At 34.6% G+C, this 25651-nt stretch overlaps 1 protein-coding gene across 4 annotated transcripts; it reads left to right on the top strand.

Annotated features, from left to right (window-relative positions):
* The first annotated feature begins 21299 nt into the window (after positions 1 to 21299).
* LOC131652209 (floral homeotic protein APETALA 2-like) lies at positions 21300 to 25412 on the top strand. Of its 4 annotated transcripts, none has more exons than XM_058922008.1 (11): positions 21300 to 21705; positions 21845 to 22418; positions 22532 to 22557; positions 22698 to 22728; positions 22831 to 22918; positions 22996 to 23141; positions 23233 to 23295; positions 23405 to 23499; positions 23588 to 23730; positions 23807 to 24032; positions 24293 to 25412. In XM_058922008.1, the coding sequence occupies exons 2-11, from the start codon at positions 21874 to 21876 to the stop codon at positions 24598 to 24600; spliced, it is 1671 nt and encodes a 556-aa protein (XP_058777991.1). In that variant the 5' UTR covers positions 21300 to 21705; positions 21845 to 21873; the 3' UTR covers positions 24601 to 25412. The 4 variants fall into 4 exon arrangements, with proteins under 4 accessions (XP_058777991.1, XP_058777992.1, XP_058777993.1 ...); XM_058922009.1 differs by having other exon boundaries at positions 21302 to 21705; positions 23251 to 23295; positions 24293 to 25409; XM_058922010.1 differs by having other exon boundaries at positions 21305 to 21705; positions 23807 to 24028; positions 24293 to 25408.
* The last annotated feature ends 239 nt before the right edge of the window (positions 25413 to 25651 follow it).

Below are 25651 nucleotides of genomic sequence, written 5' to 3'. Positions count from 1 at the left end.
TCCATCCATCATGTTGGTCATCTTCCATTCCATCTACCATGTTTGTCATATTTTAGTCAACCCCCATGTTGGTCACCTTTCTAATCCAACCCACGTGTTGATTAAACCCTGTGTTGGTCACCTCTCTCCTTTTTTTCAAACGTACCGACCCCTCCGTTAGTGACTATCTTTGTTTTTCATTCACTCTGGTACTATCCATGATATCTCATTTCTCTGGTCCCGTCCATGGTACTTGTTCATCTTTTTTGCTTGGTGTCCTTGCCGCATATAGGTGGAGGATCCTATTTCACTCAGGTCATACCTTAGAGTTCATTATCAATCAAAATTGAAGGTACAATTCTAACCTATGGATGGGTACTTACCCCCGTATCCTCAATGACGTTAGCCCTTCATATATTTCTCCTTCGTAAAGACAAAAATTAGGGTCTTTTGATATTTAATTATCCTCCACCACGAGTGTGCAAAGACCTTTGTCTTTCACGCATCCTTAGAGCATCTCCAATGGCATAACTTATTTTTGATTGCTTGAGCTATTTTTTGTGGGACCAATTGCCACATTGTATTTAAGCAATTTAAACCAATTCCACTCCAATGGTAATTTGAATAAGCAATCTATATGTGGTCCAATAAATTTATGTTTGACCCCACCAATTATCAAGATTAATATTATTTAATGCTAAAAAACCTACTTTTTAGATTGCTTCATGATGTAACTTACACAAATATTTAAGCAACGGGAACGTCACGTGTATCTACTCCAATGATAAAATTGCTAAGTTCCGGAACTTATGAATACTAATGTACATTAAACAACCTCCATTGAAAATGCTCTTACACGAAAGTTCCATACTATTTCTAAACACCAATTTTACATCCAAAATTCATTCATAGTCAAACCCACTACCCTTACTATTTTTTTAGTCAGCAAAAATCATACAAAACCAACTAAACCTCGTTTCTCTTTCACGTGAGAAATAACAACACAATAAAATCACCATTCTCCCTCTTTCACATTGACACCTTCTTCAACCATGTAACAACACCATTCAACATAACATAAACCAAATACAATATTCATACACAACAATCACCTTTTTCACTACTAACAACACTACTGACATCAACCCCATAATTCAAAACAACATTACACAACACCATGAACGAATTCAAAGTAACATTACACAGTACCATAAACCAATTCTACAACAAATCAAAACAAACATCACCAAACTAAAGCAAAAGCGAAATCAGTAGGAAAAGGCCGCGCAAAACGAAACTATCAAGAGTTACTCTAAGTCAGTGCGTCGACAGACTCTTCACCATGAATTTCTCATCACGCGACCTCTCCCTCCGGCGAAAAGAGACCGTCGTCGAACACATTTCGGCAATGCAGCATCTCCGAGTCTCTCTGCCCCTTTGCGCAACCGAGCACCACCTTCGAGCATATCATCAGCAACAACACGTAAGCTTCGTCATCTGACACCACGCATAACATGGCCTCCTGCTCTCTACTATATTGTTTTTTTTGGTATTATTTATCTTGTTATTTTCCTTATATTTTCTTAAATAGTTTTTTAATTAGGGTTTAATAGCTTATATTTAGGCTCTAGACCCATTAAAATCATTTGGTTTCATACACCCATCCCTGGTTTTATTTAGTTAGCTTTGCATATTTATTTAGATTAATTAGTTTAGTAAAATTTGTTTATTTAATTAGATAAATATATCAAAACTAATTTTTTTTTTTGTTATTTATTAATATATATACATAAGAAAACACAAAAATATTGTTTCATTTTATTTAATTAGAAAAAATAAACTTGTACATATTTGGGTCTCCTAATTAAATTCAAACATTCATTCCACTTGTAAATAAATGTATCACCTTTGCCTTATTCACTCACTCGTGTCTATAACCTTGTACATATTTCAAACCCGTTGTGTATAACTCATTCAAATATCAAAAACATTTTTACGATCAGGTTAACTTAACTTTTTTTTTTTTGCAAATAATTGAACGGGTGGATGTACATCCACACTTTCCTCGAGTAACCGACTGAGTATCATACGTTGTATCGTTTGGTCATTCGAGCTCAAAACAAATTAAATTCAATATTCACCCATCAAATTAACTTTTGCCCCTATGCAATCTCAAACAAACCTTTTTCACAAAAATAATAGTTTAGGATTTCAACACAAAATACAAACAAGCGTTTACCCCTCCATCATGTGAGCATGCAAGCCGATGTTTAAACCCAAAATATGAATTAAATCATATTCTTTAAAATAAACCAACAAACACTCATTTTCTACAAGGAACTACGAGGCTCTGAATTTCCCATTGCACCGGAAATACGTAGGCACAAGGTTTCAAAATCTTGGCAAGCACAATAGTTAAAAAATAACATTTCCCCTCCTTTATTCCTTTTGTAAATATCCAATAAATAAAAAATAAAAGCTAGCATAATAAATAACAAACATTTAGGCACACATTCAAGCTTAGTTAACTAAACGGTTCCTGTTGAGTACAATGGATATGATGGGTGCTTAATTCTTTCCCCTCACATAACCAATCCACAAATCCGTATTTGGTTAATATGACCATCTTATCCTCCTTTCTTAGGGTTTTATCGTTATTTTCATTTTCCTTAGGAATAAATAAAATTTGGTGGAAACTTTGTGTCTATTTCAAGCGTTTAGACGCTTGGGTATTGTTTGCGTAGCAGCACATGATTACATGAATGAGTTTGCATTATAACCACTATAACGATAACTGTCGGCAATGGTTATTTCCTGAGTAATCGACATGTATCTCCCTACGTGTGCTTCAGACTTCTAGTTTACTTCATGTCTTCACTAGTTAAAAATTGATGCAAATCATTCGTAACCTTTGATAATTGCCTTTGAGATTTTCTGATTAACTTTTATAGCATTGTCCAAGTATCCTTTACTTAACTCACTCTTAGACTTTAAAAATTGCTAAGTCGTCCACAACATCTGATGAACATGTCGAACTTGACCCTTTGCCGAAGGTTTGCTTTATGTAACCCTTTTCGAGATTCTAGACATGTTTTGAAGAGAGGGTGATCATAATCTTGTGGATCTGTCCATGAGACTTTTCCAAACCAAATCTAACACGTTAGTCAAACCTTCTTGATCAATATGACTAATGTGTCGAAGGCTAAGTTTCTTCAAACTTAGTTATATTTCAAACACGGTTATCACCTTTCAGTCGAATCCCTTAGCTAGAATATTCAGGCTAACTGATGCCCCCCAAAAATTCCACTTTCGATCATATTCTAGAGATGGAAGAAAGGTCACATTTTTAGTAGATGCTCGAAACTGTTCAAGATATCCTGCACACTTCATAGGCATCATGACCATATTTCACCAAACCGTCACGTCAAGGACGTGCGTGCATATTTTCATCATTACTCGGATTTACTAGGACAATAATAGACCACAAAATTAAATTAAATTAAAAGAAATCATTTAATTTTAATTTGTTCCCAAAAAGTTAAATGCCATACTTTCCTCTTTGTGGCTATATATATGCCTCTTCTTCAATTTTTCCTCTTCTTCGCCACCTTCTTCTTCAGAGCCCTAAAAAATTTTGAACTTCCGTGCAACTCTCATTCTTCATTTCTTCAACAATCTTTCTCACCCAAGAATTTCTCAAGAACAACAATGGTTTTCTCAAGTACTAATACCTTACTCTCGTAGTAGGAGTTGTTCATGCTTTATGGGTCCTTTACCTATACCATCTAAGAAACCATCAAACTTTGAGAGATTTTTTCCTAGTTTCCCATAAGGAAAATATTTGGTGTTTAAAGATGAGCCCTTTCACCTGAGCTTCATGAAAAACCATATGTTCCATTCATGTTTTTCGACCAACGATTCGGATATAAAATGGCTAAATACGGTTTAACAAATAAAGGAGAAAGTATGAAAAGAATTGTGTATTTTTAATTTGATACAACTCTCTAGGGTTGGTCTCAAGTATAACCTTCACATGTTGGTGGCTACTCTTTGTTTATATGAATATTCGACTAACACGCTTCATCTACCCTATATAATGATTACCCCCATGCTATTTGACATAACAACAATCGTTGGTCTTCGACCAACTAGGGAAATCTTTGAACCCACTATGATAAGCAAAACCAAACCTATGTTCACCTTTTCTCATGCTAGTTATAGTTCTTTCATCAAATACCATCAAGCTTCAAATAACAATGTAGGCACTTAGGAGCATATAGCTTTTCGTACATATTGGCTATCCCACTTTGGGTTTTGCTCTAAGTCTCTTCAAATAGCTAAGAAATTTGTCCTTTTTCTACTTAGCTCCATGAGATAAAAATATTTGTTTGAGCAAACTGATCTTGTATAACCTGTATGAATCCTCGGGGAACGCTTCTCATGAACTCAAGAAATAGGATGATTCTTATAAGGACATGCTCCTGATTTCTGGCCTCATCTAGATGCTGCTGCAACTGTGGCTTAATGCCACTTTTGATCCTTCCCTCAAAACTAGATTTCACCTAATTTAGATCGGAGTGCTAAAGGCTTAAGGCTTTCCCAGGTTACTCCAGGCGACAACAACTCTGCATCAAAGGAAATATTTGAGACCTAATTTGATATGACCTAAAATTGTAAAACCTTCGTCTCAACCGTGGCGTCTTTCGTCAGTCATAGCTATGGACCAGACTTGTTCAGAAAGAATTCCCATGCTCAACTTATGAAGACCAAAGAGAAATTCACAACATCTAAATGGAATTCTTCAATCCATGGGTCTTATTGACTAGACTTTGCTCTTCAAGATCATGCATTATGAAACACCCCAAAATTTCTGAATAATTATTTAATCGATTATTAGTAATTATTTGTGATTATATGTGAATTATGATTATTGTTTTGATTAGTTGTGATATTTGGTGGTGCTATGTGTGAGGCATTTAGTAGTAGCGAGAATTTAAATAATTTAGAGAGAATTATCTAGATTTAATAGTTATTATTAGAATTATTTTAATAATTTAAAATAGAGTAAAAGTGTAGAGATATTAGGGCAATAATGGTAATATTGTGTAGAGTAATTGAAAGAAAATGGGGAAAACTATAATAAGGGTCCAAGGGGTAAGAATGACAAAAGGAAGGGAGGAGAGAATTAGAAGTCATTATGTATGACCATGTTTGGGAGAATACGCCGTGGAGAAGAACTAAGGCACTGAGGACCAAAGAGATTCAGTAGAAACACAAAGATAAGATCAAAGCTAGGAAAATCCAAGGTAACGGGAGTGATTCTTTCATTATAATTGATATGGGGTTTAGAAGTATGTAGGTTTTGATGAGGTTTATTTGGGTTTTGATGAACATGATGAATTGTGATGAAATTGATAATTTGTGATCGTTTCATGTTAATTCGTGAAATTTTCTTGTGTAATCGTGTTGGATTGTAACATATGTTATGAAGTGATGATGGGAGGTGAATTGGATAGTTTAGATATGAATAATTGGGGTTTTGGGTTGAAAAGAGTTAAAAATTCGTATTTTGAAAATAGCAGATTTTTCCACTTTGTACAGTAGGTAACCGGTTACCACTCTGGAGGTAATCGATTATCGGATCAAAAACTAGTGTAAGTTAGCACTTCTGGGGGGTGTTACCGGTTACCACTCTGGAGGTAACCGATTACCAAAACAAACATAGGCGTGCAACCTTCGGGTTACAAGGGGTGTAACCGGTTACTCCTATGGAGGTAACCGTTTATCGCTGTGTTGAACAAAATTTTGAAAATTTGAAAAATCATAACTCGAGCTAGGAACGTCCGATCAACGCGTGGTTCAAATCATTGTAAAGCTATTTTAATATACTTTATTTTAAAAATATTTCTGATAGTAGAATTCAAACTATTCGATGCATAGATGGGTTTCCGTATGTTTTGGGTTATATCGTTTTGTGAAAAATGTGAGAATAATTGGTACGGCTAATGCTTGGGAATGTTTCTTAATTTTTATGACGAATGTGATGTTATGGTGAGATTGTTATGATGGCGTGAGGTTTATTTATGAAACGAGACTTACGCAATGTATGTTCGATGTTTATATACATATGTTGTGATGATAATTATAATGACTATTTGATGCGAAAGATATTGTTTGTGAATATGATGTTGTGATGAGTACATGAATGATGATTCACTTTGACCAGACGAGATTGTATTATTTTGTTGTGTGTATCATGCATTCATGGCATAAGTTGGGACTTCGGTCCGGTGATGACTTGTGGGACTTCGGTCCGGTGTTGGCCTCAATCTCGTTGTGTGGATTGAGTGTGTTTTGTGACGTGCTCTAGTTCCAAGTGGGAATCGATCTTATTTGTGGGATCTTTGGAGGTAGATGACTCGGTCATCAAGGACGTTTTGGTACCACATGCATGAGTCAGTGACGTTGTGATTGCATACTTGGTGTAATTGCATAATGAATGAATAAGTGATGCCTTGGTGATGTTTGTGATGTGAATGATGTCTTAGTAATGTTGTGAGTAAATGATGTAGTTATGGCATTACCGTTAATAAATGTTATGTCTATTCGGTATATCTTTTGTAATGTTTGTAATTACTCACCCTTTCAGTTTGAATGTTATCTCCACGTGGGTAACATGCAAGTGATCAAGAATATCATGTTGAAGAGTGAGGATAGCTCTGGAGTTATTTAGTTTCCTTCCGTTGAATAAAAGGTCTTGCGCTGATACGTAACATCGAGTTGGGGTCGTATAATTTGAATGTTTTGTTTTTTGTTAGCATGATACTATGAACTACTTTAAATGGTTCTAAGTTGGTTTTGAGTTTATAACTCATGAATGGCAATGATTGATGAAACTGATGGATTTTTAATATTTATTTTGAGACTGAGATTTCAGTTGTGTAATGTTTTAAATTGTGTGTTAATCTTTCAAAAGAGAAAACAATTGTTATCTTGTTGAAAACCCGTGTTATGGAGCAAGATGTTTTTGAAATTCTGGTATGACGGACTCAGGATGTCACTTACAATGTCAAGACATCTGATATATTATTAACTTAGCAAATGAAGAACAGAAAGATCCCCAATTTTAAATTACCCCTAAGAAGGAGTCTATGAGTACTGGGATCATGTATGTTCAGTCAACATAACCAGATTGTAAACTTTATTGGTTCTGTAAAGGAACAACTGTTAAACCTGAACCCGATGTTATACACAATGTTACAACATCCATGACTGAACAAACAATACAATGCAGAAGATAAATAACACAGTTAATTGTTAACCCAGTTCGGTTTAACTACCTACTCTAGGGGCTACCAAGCCAGGAAGAAGATTTCACTATCAATAGTACTATTTTATGTAAACAACCTCTGGTTTACAGATAAACAACATCTGGTTTACCTAGTCACTACCCAATGCAACCTTTATCTCAAATATCCATCAAAGACAAGAGAACCTCTGCTCACTCCCTAGTGATACCTAACTGTTACAATCCTACAACATCTATTTACACAATTAACAATGAACAATAACTTGATCTTGCTTCACAACTTCAATCAAGAACACAATACTTAACTCTTACCTACAGGTTTCGAGTGAGAACAATTACTTCTCTTACCTACAGGTTTCGAGAAGGACAAGGTAGCCATCCCACAACCTGGGTGGTCTACCTATAGAAACCCTAAAGACTACATCTTTTCTAAACAAGGTTTTATATGTTTTTTTTATACAAAACTAGGTTACAATGGTTTCTATTTATAACCTATTCCCAATTGGACTTGGGCTTACAAATCGCAGCACTCCTTGTTGTTACAAGTCTGCAGATATCTTCCTCTACAATCAAGGTCTTTTAATCATAAATTTCCTAATTTATCTCCTAAATTAGAAACTGCTAAATCTTCAATCTTCTGATCTGATTCTTCAATATTTTGACTTGATTCTTTTGACCTTTAAATTTGCGCCACATAGGATTACAAAATATTCCACGAATATTCTGTATCTGTTGAGTATCAAACTGAATCTTCATTCCCGTTCTGCAGGCGCGATGTCATGAGTTGATGTCATGACATTCCATACAACCTCTTGCTTGTACCTGTTTTGTTCTTTAATATTTGCAAGATTACACATTGTATTATATTTTGCTGCTATTAAGTTTTAGCCAAACATATAGATGCCAATCAGCCAATAAAAGCACCAACAATCTACCCCTTTGGCATATTTTGGCTAAAACTATACATACATTAAAAATGCAGCAAAACATAAATGCTTCAACTTTCAAGACAACAAAGAACAGACTTTTACATTCTCAGAATTGGGCTCTTCTGTTCTTCAGGTCTTGAACCACATCATAACATCTTCAGTCTGCACTGTCTTTACACTACAGAATCCTTTGTTTCTTTTGACAGTAGAAAAATCAGATGATACTTCTCTCCCCCTTTTTAGCCATAATATGACAAAGATTTGACCGATGTCATAATATGCAGTAGAACATCTTCATGCAACAATGATGTACACGAGGAAGACGATGGGAGAAGGCCTTTGTCTTGGAGGACCAATGGTGGCATAAGAAAACCCTTACTCAGTCTTGAACTTGAAACCAAATCCTAGATTAGAACCTGAGAGAGGACTTGAGTGAAAACTGTCCACCAGTCCTAGTAAATCAGAACACAAATCACAATTGTGTTCATAACTCAGATCATAAATCACAACAAAAATGATTCCTATACTTAAGGTTGTATATGATGGAACATTTTTGTTGTTATTGCAGAAAAACCCATGGTAGAGACCACCAACATCCCCAACCCGTGTTTTTCTTTTTCTGGATAGGTTTTGGTAAAGCAACCCATCACAATACCAAACCCAGACACAACCCATAAGGACACACACGAATGACATCTTAAGAGAGTTTCATTTCTGTAGTCTGTGGAGACGCCATTATATAGCCATTGGAGATTATAGGAAATAACGATGGTCTTTGGTCTTGTTCAATGGTCAAATGGTTAATTTGGAAGCAGTTCCAAAAGCAATTACTCTTTCCAAAGCAGTTTTTTAATGTTTTTCTGATAGGAGTTATCTTAAAATACCAGTGCATGCATAGTCATTGATTGTACTTTACACCGACCACTGATGTGTAGATAAACTTCAAGACAAATTTCCTTGTTTGACTTAGAAGATTCAATGTCTTTAAACATGTCATGACATTCTGTTAGACATTGTCACTTTTCTTCCCTTTAAGCACATAGCTCAAGATTCTTCAAAAGATTAAGACAAAGCATCTTATGGACCAAGTAACAGACTCCCCACTTACTCTTCTGACTCACTAGTCATAGACATAGACTTCTGTTGTTCTGAACACCTTGAGACTGTTTAATGGAACCGTGAAGAATCTTTCAACACTTGTATGCATACAACTTCCTCATTAGTGTGGAGAAAGAAATGTGGATTACAGTTGCACATGGTTAGATTCAAACATTCACAGATAACTGACAATAATGTCACATTTTCTTCATGATGTTAAAGTATTTTTTACCAAGAAACTTTTCTTGACATAAGAAGTTACTCCCCCTATCTGAGATAGTCTGAGCTTCTTCAAGGAATAAACTTGTAATGATGAATGGAAAATATAAGACGCATCTTCATATCTTCAAGAGAGCACCCTCTATTCAACTATCCTGCTGAACACACTCATTTATGGCAATGTTGCTCCTTTACATTAAATACTCACACCGGAAATTTGATGTTATAACATTGTGTCTGTCATTAGTATTACTAGTATGTTCCACAAGGTTCATATCTCTTTCTGCAACAGACCCTTGTCTACCAACTTATCTCCTCCAGAAATGATCAACTGATGACCTCTTGACATTAGAAGCACACACAGAGAGGTTGCCACAATCTCAACATAAAGAACTGCCACTTCTTGTACTTTGTTGAGCATAACCTTACCATGTTTGAATCAGATCATGGTCTGCTTAAAAAAATTTGAAACCCTTCTTGATATGATGTTTCTCAATCTTACACATTGATTAACATGCTCCTTTATTTTGAACCGGAAGGATCCTCCTTTGTCTTCAGCTGTGTTAATCAAATCATAAAACTTTTGTCTTCATAGTTATATTCACGAAGTGAAGTCTTCATTATGAAAGTAATTATGTATTGCCATAACACGTTACTAACATCCAGATCAGAACCTGCCCATTCTAATCCACATTATGTCTGAACTGCCACTTTAGACAATAATGTTGCTTTTTCAAACTTCGCGTGCATATTCCTAGACAATCTTCCAGGATAATAGCACATTGTGATGTTGACATCACCCAAGACATAAGTTCGTCTGACACTCAAACTCAAACAAACTTCAACTATCCATAGAGATAACACGTCTATATAGAATAACTTGGAACACAAGAAACAATTTGTGTTCACGACACGAAACAAGACTTTACTCTTTACAAAAAAACTGTAAAGAATGACCTCAAACTTAACAATGTCTAAACACTACCCTTAAACCCTATATTTGTCACAAATTGACAACCATAACCTAGACTCTAGACTTTCCTCATATCCGAAAGAAGAACATGAGAGACTCAAACAAGACTCAAACAAAAACGGAAAAGACTTTAGAAACCTGAGCAATTTAAACATACATGGACTTTAACCAAAGTCTTAATCAAGAGATATTATTTAAAGAAGAACTGCATCAGGTGGACTTGTGCAAAGGTTGGAACATGCACTAAGTCAGAACAAGTGATACACACCATCAATACATGTCTTCTGATGATAATGCAAAGAATATTCCTTGCTGGTCTTTAAGAATAAACATGACTTGAGTTATGTTCTGACATCTTGTATGACATTGTTCTTCTGGCTTAAAGAATAGTCTATGAAAGACTTTACACTTGGATAGAAGTAGAATCACATTGTCTTTGTTGATCTTCATATTCTCTTACTCCCCCCTGAGATATACAAATGTAGGACATTTTTGATGTTCGTCCTTGAAGTTCCCTTCATTTGGAATTTGCTACAGTTTCCAAGTTCAGAAGCCTCAGTTTACTTGCTACACAAGATTCAGATTGTCACACTCTGCAACTTGAAGTAGAAGAAACTATGATTGTATAACCATAAATCAATCTTCAGAATACACGTCTGAGCTTTTCATACAAACATAATAAATATCCAACTCCCATCAAGATATTTAACAGAGTCAGTATGCTTCACCAGATACTCTTTCCACACTTCCTTAATCTCTGAAGATAATAGTGAATGTAACACCCATTTTATTTTATTTAATCATCGAGTATATTTTGACTTGATTGAAATCCGTTTAGGGTACTTCCATGATAGAACCTTAGTTAAGGGCATTGGAGAATATTTTATGGTGTGTTATTAGTAGTGAGATTGATAATAATAATAGCATAAGGTTATTATATTATTATTATTATACTATTAGTATTATTATTGATAGTATTATTATGATTACCAGTATTATCATATTATTAGTAGTACTAGAAATATTGTTATTATTAGTATTATTTTCTAATAATTAAAATTAGATTTTAAGGAGTAAATCCTAATTAAGAAGTAATGAGCTTAGTGGAAAATTATAAGGAGAAGAATAGGTTAAGTGGGCTGGGTAGATATAAAAAGGGGAGAGTTTTCACGTAATAACAATTAGGGTGATCAAGGACTAAAGGTGAACGGCTGCTAGAGAGATTGGGAAGAAACCAATTTCTCGGAAATTCCAAACGATTCCAAGATAAGGGGGGAGAATCTATTTCAATATGGGTGTATTATCATGAGAGGGTAGTGAGGGTACCCTTCCCTCGTATAGATTTCATATTACTCAATTCTGTTTGGGTGTGCAATCGTGATCGTATGATTATTTTATTGATGAAAAGTTGGGTGATTGAATTATAATGATATGGTTTGTATAAGTATGTCGTTGTTGTTGCTGTTACAATTATCTGATTGGATGGCAGTGATTTAATTGATAAATTGTGACTAAACATTGTTGTGTATTAAAGTTATTGGTATGTTAATCGATAGGAGTAAGATCGTAGTACAGAAACTGGCGAATCAGAGGAGGAAGGGACGACCGACTGGGAGGGGCATGTGACGACCGTCACATGGGGCAGTGTGCCGATCGGCACACATGTGGCCGGGGGGAGAACATGACGTCTGTCATGTGTGTGTTGTGTGTTGGATTAGTGTGAGGGGCATTTGTACGCGTAGGTGTAGGATAATACTGTCATATACAACAATTTCTCTAGGACTTCGTTTTGGTAACTTAATAGTCAGTAAATTAATTAGATTAATTGAATTAAATATATTCTTTAGGTAATACATATTTCTTCAGGATATAACAGAACTTGACTGGATTAAGTGGTTCAACCGAATTATAGTGAACATATACATTAAATTAGTGGATTCAAATAACAGTAGTAAATTGGTGGAATTAATTGTGTAGTTAATAATTTAGAATTAGTGATGCACTTAGTGATTTATATGTATGTATGTATGTATGTATGTATGTATGTATGTATGTATGTATGTATGTATGTGTGTTTGTCTGTTTGGACAAGTGTGGTAATACTAGTGAGTATTACGGTAAGTATAAGACTTACAGATGATCAGAAGGATCGTATTGGTGTGAACATGTTTTGCACGTGTGAATTATATACATATTGTTGTCATACATTCATGGTGTTATTGGTGAAAATAGGTCATTGCTCAGGAGGAGTGTATGTGACCAGTGGTGTAGATAAATCATTTCCGATGAGAGGTGTATGTGATTTATCTGGTTCGATTGAATGAACCTTGGTGATTGGTACCACATGCATTGTGTCATCATTTGAGTCACATTGCATCTTACATATTTGATTGGATTGGTGTGGTTGTGTGATTACTACTCTCAACATGATTATTTCACCGTTAAATTATTGAATGTAGTTCTCACCCCTTTGTTGTTGTTGTTGTTACATTTGTACTTCCTTGGAAGTACAGATAATTCAGGTACTTGAATGTGCACGGAGTGCGTGTTGCCTGATACGTAACACGGGATTTTAGGAGTTTTATTTGTTATTTCTTTTATCATTTGGTTACGTATCATTTGTTAATTGGAGATTTGTTGAACCACAAATTAATGTGGATATTTTTTTTTGTGTTTAGGCATATCGCCAAGTTGAGATAAAACAATTAATTTTCCGCTGTTTTGTTTTATTAATACAAAAAGTTGTTTTGGTTCGTTTTTAATGTGACATTCCACTTTATGGTGAAAAACTATGATTATTTTCTTATTATTGCGTAATTTTATTTAAATGGGAATAGTGGGGTGTTACAGTGAACACGGACTTTTGGTTCACACTAGTCCTAGAATACATAACTAGAAGGACTTCTCATCTAATAGGTACTAAGTCTCCCGTCAAAGTACTTATTAGTTACTCAGTAAGATTTACTAATCATACTAGTTCATCCTGACTGGTTGCTTCTTCTCAGTCTTGCATCCAGGTTCTACGCCCAATAAGTACTAAGTCTCCCGTCAAAGTACTCACCAGTTATTCAGTTAGAATTTGCTACTCACACTAGGTCATTCTGACTGATTACCTCTTCACATTTGTACTTTATTCTCTTGGCAAACATGATACAAAGAAACTGAAGATCTTGAGATGATGTTGTGACATCTGATATGACATCATCCTCTATGGTTCTTGGTTAACACCTTTAACATCTAATTCACAACACTTGGGGTGGAAACAGAGTAATGCAATTATCAGCAATATCCAGACATATCAAGGAATACAATAGCCAGCATCTCAGTAAGCTTTTCTTCAGACTTCCATTCTGATTTTGAGATGATGGATGCTATAGTCTGTATCTATAGAGGAGATTCCCTCATTTAGGTTTATGGAACAGACTTAGTTATAGCATAACACTTGATTAGTCAGATTCTTCGGAGCCATCTGACTTCCTTGATTCCAAACAACACTACCCTTTCTGGATAACAATTAGGGTAGTAAACATTCTTGACCATATTTCACTGTGGTTGAGACACAATATTCAGCTCCAACGACTGCTCTATGGTTATGAATGAAAATACACATATCTGGTTCCATTGATCAGAGGAAAATACCAAATGTAAGCTCATCTTGATTTAAGCATAAAGGATCAGAAAGGAATACCTTCATGAGTTTTCTTTGGCACTGAGATTTTACTTCTAACCTCCCTTAAAATATGATTTGGGGTAGAAGCACATGTTGATCGTGTCCTGATCAACTTATAATTATATGTCTCCTCTTCCGGACCAAGAGTAGGTTCCAAACCAATGTTCTCACACTATATTAGTTTAGCACCAGAACATCTGTTCTTCAACTGGTAGCTGCATACCAGTACTGATGTCCCAACATCCAGTAGGACATTTGTTCCTTCTTCTAGGGACACTCCACCCTTGAAACTCTTCAAGGTTCACACTTGCAGATGATTATAAATATCATTGATCAGTTGACATTCATCAGCTCTAATAAACCACGCCATTATGAGTGTACTTGAGAGATTACTCAAGTATCTTTGACATTTTAATTAGCTGTAAGGTTCTGCCATACATTCTGTTGAATATAAATAACCCTATAATCTTTCTTGTATAATAGCGGTTGCACATAGACTATGCAACGGAAAATAGTCATACTTCAACAGAATTCACACAATGCTTACTCCAGATATTAGATGTAAGCATGACAACTACGGATTGATTGCAACTCAACCCTGCACAATGCTTGCTTCTGCATCAAGCAACATACTAGACCAAACCAACATCCTGACCTGATAAACTCACATAGGTTCAGAAGTTACCTTATCAATATCTTCACTCCCGCATGAAGGTTTTGATGCGTTTCTTCTATGTTCATAGATACCAGTTGAATTAGTTCAATTCAAATTCTTCACTCCCGCATGAAGTCTTTGGATTTAGCACTCCTTTATTCCAGCATAACAGCTCTGGGTCAGGTTGGTCTAATCCTCCACATATAGGTCCATCCTCCACTTCAAGGGACCATACAATATGAACATTCCTTGTTCAAACAATCTTCTACCTTTACCACAACCAGAATGTATCCCTCATGGATCTCATCCAGAAACAGACAGGATGCCTGCTCTGATACCAATTGAAATTCTGGTATGATAGACTTAGGATGTCACTTACGATGTAAAGAGGGAGTCCATGAATACTGGGATCATGTATGTTCAGTCAATATAACCAGATTGTAAACTTTATTAGTTCTGTAAAGGAACAACTATCAAACCTGAACATGATGTTATACACGATGTTACAACATCCATGATTGAACAAACAATACAATGCAGAAGATAAATAACACAGTTAATTGTTAACCCAGTTCGGTTTAACTACCTACTCTGGGGGCTACCAATCCAGGAAGAAGATTTCACTATCAGTAGTACTATTTTATGTAAACAACCTCTGGTTTACAGATAAACAACCTCTGGTTTACCTAGTCACTACCCAATGCAACCTTTATCTCAGATATCCATCCAAGACAAGAGAACCTCTACTCACTCCCTAGTGATACCTAACTCTAACTGTTACAACCCTACAACAACTATTTACACAATTAACAATGAACAATAACTTGATCTTTCTTCACAGCTTCAATCAAGAACACAATACTCAACTCTTACCTACAGGTTTCGAGCGAGAACAATTACTTCTCTTATCTACAGGTTTCGAGAAGGACAAGGTAGCCATCCCACAACCTGAGTGGTCTACCTATAGAAACCCTAAAGACTACATCTTTTCTAAACAAGGTTTTCTATGTTTTTTCGATACAAAGTAGGTTACAAAGGTTTCTATTTATAACCTATTCACAATTGGACTTGGGATTACAAATCACAGAACTCCTTAATGTTACAAGTCTGCATATATCTTCTGCTACAATCAAGGTCTTTTAATCATAAGTTTCCTAATTTATCTCCTAAATTAGAAACTGCCGAATCTTCAATCTTCTGATCTGATTCTTCAATATTCTGACTTGATTCTTTTGACCTTTAAATTTGCGCCACATAGGATTACAAAATATTCCACGAATATTCTGTATCTGTTGAGTATCAAACTGAATCTTCATTACAGTTCTGCAGGCGCGATGTCATGAGTTGATATCATGACATTCCATACAACATTCTGCTTGTACCTGTTTTGTTCTTTTATATTTGCAAGATTACAAATTGTATTATATTTTGCTGCTATTAAGTTTTAGCCAAACATAGATGCCAATCAGCCAATAAAAGCACCATCAGTTTTGATATGTGATGTCTTAAGACGATGTGAGACCCTTGGTTGATGCTTGTATGTAATTATTTATTAATTTACTCGTGACTTAATCGTTGGGGTAGAAGGGTGTCACATATTAGGGTGGCTTCCTATCAACCTAATTTGGTAGTCAAGGAGTTTGGCTTTTGCTAATTCTTGCTAAAATCCCTTTTCGTTCGAGAAAAATCAGTTTTCTTGACATAGCTGATGAACCAGATGAAGACTGGTACAACAAATGCTTGGCTTCAATGTTTACAACAAGAAAATTTTGCGCCTTAATCCTTTCGAACTCTCTCTCTCTCTCTTCCCCCCCCCCCCTCTCTCTCTCTCGCTCGCTCTCTCTCTCTCTCTACTGCACAAAAGAATTCGAATAATAGTGGTTCACCTATTATCAAGGCATGATAGACCCCTCAATTAGGGTTTAACATCTAACTGATGCCTTTTCATTTTTGAAGAACCAGTAGAAGAAAAGCAAAGGTACCTACGTCAGATTATGGCTTTCCATTTTTATTTTGAAATTGCTTATAATCCTTGTAATATTATTCAAACTATTTATGACACAACTCTTAGTTTAAAACAAAAATTTATTGAAAAACTTACAACTTTGAAAATTCCCCCTTATGTAATAGATAAGTATACTTTTGTTTTAAAATTTTATTTTATATGTTTCCTTGATTGCTAACATGTGAATTTAGCTCGGCCTTTTAACCACCATACCCAGACTGGATCCCTTGTGTATCTTTGTTAGCTTTAAATAATAACATGAAGAAGCCTTGTCATAGAGTCGTTTTGACTAAGTGTAACATGGATAATTATAAAGGCCAGTTACATGTCAATATTGAACACATTCAAGTCTTGTCCCTAATCTGGACATGTGACATGCAAGACTCCTAGGAATTTTTGCATTTTCCTTTATGTTTTTTACTTACTTGTGTTGAACTTTCTGTAACACCCGTATATATTTAATTTTTAATTTAATTAGGAAATTGAATTAATAATTAGAATTATTTTGGATTTTATGAAAATAATGGGAAAAAGGATGGTTTAAGGTACTTGGGCCATGTGGGAGGTTAGTAAGTAAAGGGGTGTGGTGTGGTAAAGCCTTTTACTAATCTTAATATTATTATTTTTCATAAAAATAATAAGGAATTGGGGGAAAAGAAAGAACGTGAAAGAACAGAGAAGTTGGAACACGAAGAACTGAAAGGAGAACTGTAGAGGGAGAGACCATTCAAGAAACTCTTGAATAAGGTAAGGGGGAATCTCCAGTTAATCTATATTATTGTATGATTGAATGATAATATTGATTAGGAATGTTGTTTAGATCAATGGGTTTCTGTATTCTGATTTTGCTGTTGTGTTCATCATTAGATTGAAATATATGAGTATGAATCCCTAATAAACTGAGTAGAATTAGGTTGTGATGAGTAAAATCGAATATAGAGTCATATACTATTGATGTTAGATGAATCCTATACTGTTAAGAGTGTGGAAATTCTGTTTTTAGATCCAAATCGCAGGCTGTAACAGATGGATTCGCGAGGAAGACGAATAGGTAAGTTGCAGGTTTTGGGAACTTCTGCCCATTCACGTATGATACGCGTATGGTACGCGTATGGGGGGGGGGGGTGGTACGCGTATGGTACGCTCCTTGTTGTGCACCAAATTGCATTCTTCTATCGATACGCGTATGATACACGTATGATGATGATGTTGGTACGCGTATGGCCTTGTGATACGCGTATGTGTGTGTTTTATGTGGAAATGTGATTCTGTTCATACGCGTATGATACGCGTATGGTGTGTGTCTGTGGAGATTTGGCCCTGTTGGTACGCGTATGGCCAGCGTGAAATGCAGTTTTTGCTGTTTGTGAATTTTGAAAGTTTGGTGATGCGTAACTTTTGAACTGATGATATGTTTTGAATGATGTTTGAACTATGATGAGCTGAATGAGATAATCTGTATGATTAATTGATATATGATTTAATTGAATGATGTAATGTATATATAAACATGCTTGTGATAATGATGATGATGATGAAATGAGTATAGGATGATGTTACTCATAGGACGATGATGATAAAAGTATGTTGTATATATGTTGCATGCATTCATAACCATTTGTTGAGGGCTGAATCCTGATGATGTGGGGATTCAGTAAAGGGTATAATTCCCATTGTGTGGAATTGTACTGGCAGGGCCGTATCTTGATGAGGTTAGATCGGTCGGTGGGTTTTCCCATTGATGATGTTGGTACCACATGCATAGTGTCAGTTTCATACATATGCATGACTTTTATAACATGATTAATGTATGTTATGTTATAACTTGATGATTTATGAATGTGTGATGATGAGACGTCTGAATATGAAATGATTGGGTGAACGATATAACTATGACATATTGTTGTTTATAATACAATAACATTGGTTAATTGTGATGAGACTCACCCTTACTTGTTGTCATTTTCAAATTGAGGATAGCGGCGTTTCGACTTGGTGAGGGTTAGCTCACGAGTCAACTTGTTAGTTTGCGTCAGGTGTCATGCTCTGATAGATGTAACACCGGGGAACGCGATGTTTTGAGTTTTTTTTAGTTAATAACTATTTGTTTAAATTATTTTGAGGATTAATGCATGGATGATGTGATGCTAATGTGACGATTTATTTCCGCTGTGTAAACATGATATTTTGAATTATGATTTATATTAAGATGTTTCCTAGTGAATGCATGACAGTGACAAAATGAGGTTTATTTTATGAATTGTGACACCCTTGTTGCATGTTACTCTAATTTAATTTACTAATTTTCGCGGGGAATTAGAGGGGTGTTACACTTTCTAGCTATACCCGTTAATCCAAAAGAATCGAAGAATAAGCAGGTCGGAACAAGCAAAAACCATCCTTACCAGGTAAGGGAAACAATACAAGTAAATTATGTACATTTGGCCTATTTTAAAGCCATATGATTTATTCATCTTTGCTCTCATATTCTAGGGTCAAAAGAGAGGAAGCACTTCGACTACTGAACCACAAACAAAAAAAGAAATCTAATAAGAGTAAAGAGACTGAGGTCCCTTATGGTGAAGGAACACAAGTTCGACTAACCTTCCAGTTTTCTTTCACTTCTACACATTTAACTTTTACCATACTAACCATGTCAAATGTCTCAGTCTTCACGGTAAGAGACAAAATTCAAGGTTGAGAGTGATGAGAGTTTTCACTCAACTCAACCTATTCCTACAAAGCCTCAAATTACTGTAGTCACTAGAGTTGTAGTTTCCAATTTTGAGGATAAGAGGAAAGACAAAGCTCCGACTGAGAGTTCTGGTCATCGACAGAAAAAGACAAAGAAACACCAACAAGATATAGATAATGAGAGTGCAATATGCGGGTTAACCTTCAATAAATCAAATAGGAAATTCAAAAAATAAATAAATTAAAACATTTTTTTAAATCACGAGAAAAAATGTATTTAAACCAATTTATTTTTGGTAAAACAAGGATATTAAAAAGTATTTAAGTCTAAAATATTAATATGAAAACCAATTAGAATAAACATATGTTTATTTCTGTGCTGAAGAAAATTAATTTTGAATGAATTGATTTTTTTTATTTGGTTCTACATATTTAGAATACCGTAAAACATATATTTAAGTCAAAGTTAATTCTATAGATTCTAAACCTATTCAAAATGCTTTAAACCATAAATCCAAACCTACATTGAAGAAAAAAAAGGAAGGGCTAAATATGTTTTTGATCTCTATAAAATATCAATATTTGTTTTTCTCTTTAAAAATAAATGGTATGTTTTGATCCCTACCAAATTATTATGCACGTAGTTTTAGTCTTTACCATTAAATTAATATTTATTTTTGAATAATTATTTTGCAGACAGTTTATAACGTTTTAAAAAGTTTTAAAAAAAAATTCAAAATTTAATTTTTAAATTGAAATTTTCACTACTTTTATCTTTATCTTTTATCTTTATCTTTTGAAATTTAAAAAATTCATATTTAATTCTTTTTATTTTAAATTTTTTAAATAAATATTTTAAGTATTCCAAATATATTCTAAATATATATTGAAAAAATTATTCAAAAATTAAAAAATTAAAAAAAATTAAAAAGTTTTAAAATTTTTGAAAAATATCATAGATTAAAAATGAATGCATTAATATTTTTTAAATAAAAACTAAAAACAAAATTCAAGATAATTCTTGAATATAAAAATATATTTAACTCAACAAATAACAATGAGAAAAACAATTAGAGTAAGAAAAAGAGATGATGGAACAACACGCGCAGTTTAAAGAGAGTAATCTAGTGAAAAAAGCTCATAAATACGAGGTACAGCGTAAGAAGGGTATTGGTCAGTTTAGAAACCAAAGAGGCAAAGGTGGCCCTCTTCCCGTACTCTTGGATTGGACTTTTCTGGAAAGAGTTTCCTTTTACTTCTCATTATTCTCATTTCCTTTTTCTCATACCAAACTCTCTCTATCTCTCCCACAACACATAATTCCAATTCCCTCCCCAAAATACCCTCCTCCACCCTCCCTAATTACTTTCCTCTTTTGTCCCCTGTAGCATCCACATAGTAAAACTTAGTCATAATCCCAAAAAGATAAAAATCCTCACACCACTCCATTCCACCTTCCCTTGGCTCTTATAATTAACTAATGTAATTATCCAATTTTTAGACTCTTCCACTGTCAATTACTAATAATAGAGATTCAAATTTCTAGAGAGAGAAAGAACTAAGAGAGAGAAAAGACAGGTGAGAGATGGATATAGATATTGATATATATAGATATAGATGCTTTTTCGATTTGGTTAACGTGGGAAAGTTGTTCAAGAAAGAGATGGTTCTTTCTTTCCCTATTTTTACCACTTGTTATTTAAATTCATTCAATAAAACATATAAAAATGGAAATAAATACATACTAACAGTACAGTTGAGTTTCAAAATTTAATAAATTATGTAACGCAATTAAAGTAAGGACTTTCCTCTGTTAGAAGCAAAACAAATATAGATAAATATTCATTGTTCAATTTTTTCAGTGAATGATTCATCAGATAAAAAAAAAAGATAAATAGATAGATATAGAGTGATAGAGTTAGAGAGAGAAGAACATAGAAGAAGAACCAGCAAGTGGTTCTAGAGAGAGAAAGAAAACATAGAAAGTACTTTCGCCTTAGCTTGCTCAAACTTGCCTCGTCTATACTGTATTGGGCAGTTCAGAGAAATCACAAAGATCTTTCAACATTTTTCTCTTTCTTTTCTTCTCTCAGTTCAACAACAACAACGAGTTTTTGTTTTTTAATCTTCATTTTTATTCCTTCTAAAAAAAGTGTCAGAGTGAAAGTGATAAGGTAAACATGAAACACGAAATTGAGAGATTAATAAAATTAATTTCATTTTTTATTATATGATAGTGTGAATGAATTAGAATTGTTATTTGCTTTTTTTCTCTCCATCTTTTTCTTCATATTTTTTTCTTGTTCGTGTTAGCTACGAAGTTGAAGTTGAGATTAAGAAGAATGTGGAATCTGAATGACTCACCCGATCAGAGAAAAAACTACGAATCAGAAGGATGTTCAATCGAGGGTGAAGAAGTTGATGAAAAAGGAAAGAGAGTTGGATCTGTTTCGAATTCAAGTTCATCTGTAGTTGTTATAGAAGATGGATCGGAAGAAGAAGGTAACGATAACAGCAATAACAGTAACGGTAACGGAAACGGTAACGGAGTGTTGAGGAAACGAACTAGTAAGATTTTCGGATTCTCAATGGATGACAGTGACGACAGTCCGCCGGTGACTAGACAGTTTTTTCCGGTGGAGGATTCTGAGGTGACAGCGGTGGTTGATTCTCCTTCCGGTGGCGGCGGTGTGGTTGGTTCTTCTTTTCCACGTGCTCACTGGGTTGGTGTGAAGTTTTGTCAATCGGAGACAGTTAACGGTGGGAAATCGGTTGAAGCGTCGTCGCAACCGATTAAGAAGAGTCGTCGGGGACCGAGGTCAAGAAGTTCGCAGTATAGAGGTGTTACTTTTTACCGACGAACAGGTCGATGGGAATCTCATATATGGTTAGTTAGTAGTTAATGGCTTAATGTATTATTTCTTCATAATCTTGTTTATAGAGAGGATGAAAAATTGAATTTGAGTATTGTTTTGGTTGTGTTTGTTGTTTGTGATGCAGGGATTGTGGAAAACAAGTGTATTTGGGTAAGTGGATAAAAACTTTGGTTAGTTTTTTAATAATAAAAATTGATTTGGGAGGGATGGAGGGAGACAAGTAGTATATAATATGATGAAATTTGAAGGGATTACTGATGAGATGGTTTTGTCTGGGTAAATTTGTGTAGGTGGATTTGACACGGCACATGCAGCTGCTCGGTGAGTCACTATTAATTTCATTTTAATACAATTTCATTCATACATAAGGTTGGTTTTTTTATAAGTAACAAAAATATGTTTGTATTGGTTTTGTTTACTCAGTGCATATGATAGAGCTGCAATTAAGTTTAGAGGAGTGGAAGCGGATATAAATTTCAATATAGAAGATTATGAAGAGGATTTGAAGCAGGTGAGTTATGATTCATTTATCTTATTCTTATACTAGTATTCTCTTTGTGGTATTTGATTACAATTAGTACTTTTTAGATGAGCAATTTAACAAAGGAAGAGTTTGTGCATGTGCTTCGGCGACAAAGCACTGGATTTCCGAGAGGGAGTTCGAAATATAGAGGTGTAACTTTGCATAAATGTGGAAGATGGGAGGCTCGAATGGGTCAATTCTTAGGCAAAAAGTATGTATTTATCATCTTCTACTACTATTTTTGAAATGGTTTGTTCATACTGTTTTTATTGGTGTATAATAGTAACCATTAATTAGATTAGTTTGATTCGATTTACTAGGTATGTTTATTTGGGTTTGTTTGACACCGAGATTGAAGCTGCAAGGTATGTTTAATTGCCTATTTGCTGTTTCTCGTTTCCGATTAAAGGATTGTAGGCAAAATTTGTAAATTCGTGCTAGGGTTTTGAATTTTTGTGGCTCATTTTGTATAAGGGCATATGATAAAGCAGCAATAAAATGCAATGGTAAAGAGGCTGTTACCAATTTTGATCCCAGCATCTATGATAATGAGCTTAATACTACTACTGGTAAGCACAAAACTATATGGTTTATTTATATGAAATCTTATTATTCACACAATAAGTTTGGTTAATTAAATGCGTTATTGGTTAACAGAATCCTCGGGTAATGCCGCGGAGCATAATCTGGATTTAAGTTTGGGTAATTCAAGTTCTAAAGGTAATAATAGTCAAGCATTTGTTACTGATCAGCATATGGCACCTGAATCAAATTGGCGGAATGGTGGAATCAGGCCTAAAGTAAGCATAATTTAACATATACTTAGTTAATTTAACTTCTCTGGTGAATTCTAACTGAATCACCATTGAATTTCAGCCGGTAAATATACTTCCAAGACCATGTGGTGTAAGTAACATGGAAGGCTATGCAAGGGATGTGTATGGAGAGAGCGAAGCCTTGCGGATGTTAAGCCAAACTCATCTTCAATCTCCCGTCACTAATGAAATGCATAGATATGGTCCCTACCGGTCACCTGTTGAACAACACTACCCTCAAATGCTTCACAGTTTTCCACATCTTCACCCCTCAAATTTTCATGTAGGTACTTTGGTTCAATTTCTTTCTGTTTTTAGCTCAATTAGTACTTAGATTGTACTAGTATGGTTGTGCAATTCAATTTTTATAATAAATGAAGTTTTAAATGATCATGTTACTACACAATGATCCTTTCAATATTTTCTTATTGTCTCAAAAAGGACTAATGTCTCAAAAGGACTAATGTTTCGTATCGCAATAGATTTGTCAGAGTTACATAGAGCCATTGGAGATAAGTTGTTATAATCCGTTGATATGATTATGCAGGTATCGATCAGCAGCAGCAGCAACGGAGGCCGAATTGGAAGCGACTTATCATTATCAATGTCGGAACAACAAAAATGGCAAACTGGGCCGCCACATTTGTTAGCAACTGCTGCTGCAGCATCATCAGGATTCCCACCTCAGATAACAAGACCCTCTTCTTCTTCTTCTTCTCAAGGTTGGCTGCAGAAAAATGGGTTCCACACACTCATGAGACCCTCTTGAACCTTCAAAACTATTTCAACCTTGCCATTTTTAATTCACATTTAAATAATCTTCTCTTATTGCTATTATTTTTTTCTTTCTCTTGAGCATGTACAAATGAATGCGGTTTATATTAGTACAAAACCATAACTTTACTATTGAGGTGAAAGAAGTGAACCAAATTTGGAACAAAGAACACTCATTGGTCTTGTTTGAGTCACAGTCAAAACTAACAAACAGACGAAAAATCTTTAACTAGATACTATTCTGACTAAAATATTTATTAATATAAAGAAAAAAAAATTTATAGGATATGATTTATTGTTGCAATGTAGTATTTGTGTGTTATATTATGGTATTTATGACAGCTCCTATTCGTTTCTTAATTTGGGATGTATTGCTATCACAAACACGTGGTTGTCAATTTGTTCCTTATTTTCTTGGCCTAAAAAACTTTACCAAGGAAAGATGCTACCTTTGGTTCCTTAATAAGGGAATACAGGTTTTGTTTAGGTTGGCCAAAAAACATTGAGACAAATGAGAATCTAGCTAGGAAAAAATAAAAACATAAGGGGATTAATTAATTAATTATATTTTATAGTGTCTTGGAAATATCATAAGATGGTGATGAATAGTCTCAATCAATGGTGTCCTTTGAATCAGTTCTCTTGGCCAAAAGCAGTCAGACAAAGGCTATAATGACGAGAGGGACCTATCATTGGTCGTCTAAAGCTTCATAAGGACACTGATACAGTGTTTTTGAGAGAGAAATTTTAGCCTCCAAAAGGGTATAAATGGTCAAGTGTTTTCATTGTTTCAGAGTTTAGGACCCTCTCAAGTTTTTAACTTTTACCATAAATAAATATTGCAAATTCCGGTAATGGATCACTTTAATAAGGAGTATCTATAAACAATTTCATTCTTTTCAAATTTTAAATATTGTCAATTTATTCTCTGTCTCTTGAGAGACATCAGATGTACATACGCGTATTCGAATTAAATTTGTTAAGTCAGTTGATAGTTGTGCCGAGACGTCTAAATGTAGAGTTAATGGTTCAAATTGGTCGTGTTAAGGCTAGTCAGTTGATAATTGTGCAGAGATATTTAATTATAAAAGACGGTCTTATTAAGATAATTTAGTTGATAGTTATGCAAAAA

Source organism: Vicia villosa, linkage group LG2 (genome assembly GCF_029867415.1).
Source record: "Vicia villosa cultivar HV-30 ecotype Madison, WI linkage group LG2, Vvil1.0, whole genome shotgun sequence".
Classification (NCBI taxonomy): Eukaryota; Viridiplantae; Streptophyta; class Magnoliopsida; order Fabales; family Fabaceae; genus Vicia; species Vicia villosa.
This window is presented reverse-complemented; position numbering and strand designations above follow the sequence as displayed.

Bases quoted from the DNA above. Each gene is read 5' to 3' on its own strand.
- LOC131652209 (XM_058922008.1), top strand. From the start codon at position 21,874: ATGTGGAATCTGAATGACTCACCCGATCAGAGAAAAAACTACGAATCA. The intron at 22,419-22,531 runs GTTAGTTAGTAG...TTTGTGATGCAG, and splicing joins CGATGGGAATCTCATATATG to GGATTGTGGAAAACAAGTGT. The intron at 22,558-22,697 runs GTAAGTGGATAA...AAATTTGTGTAG, and splicing joins TGGAAAACAAGTGTATTTGG to GTGGATTTGACACGGCACAT.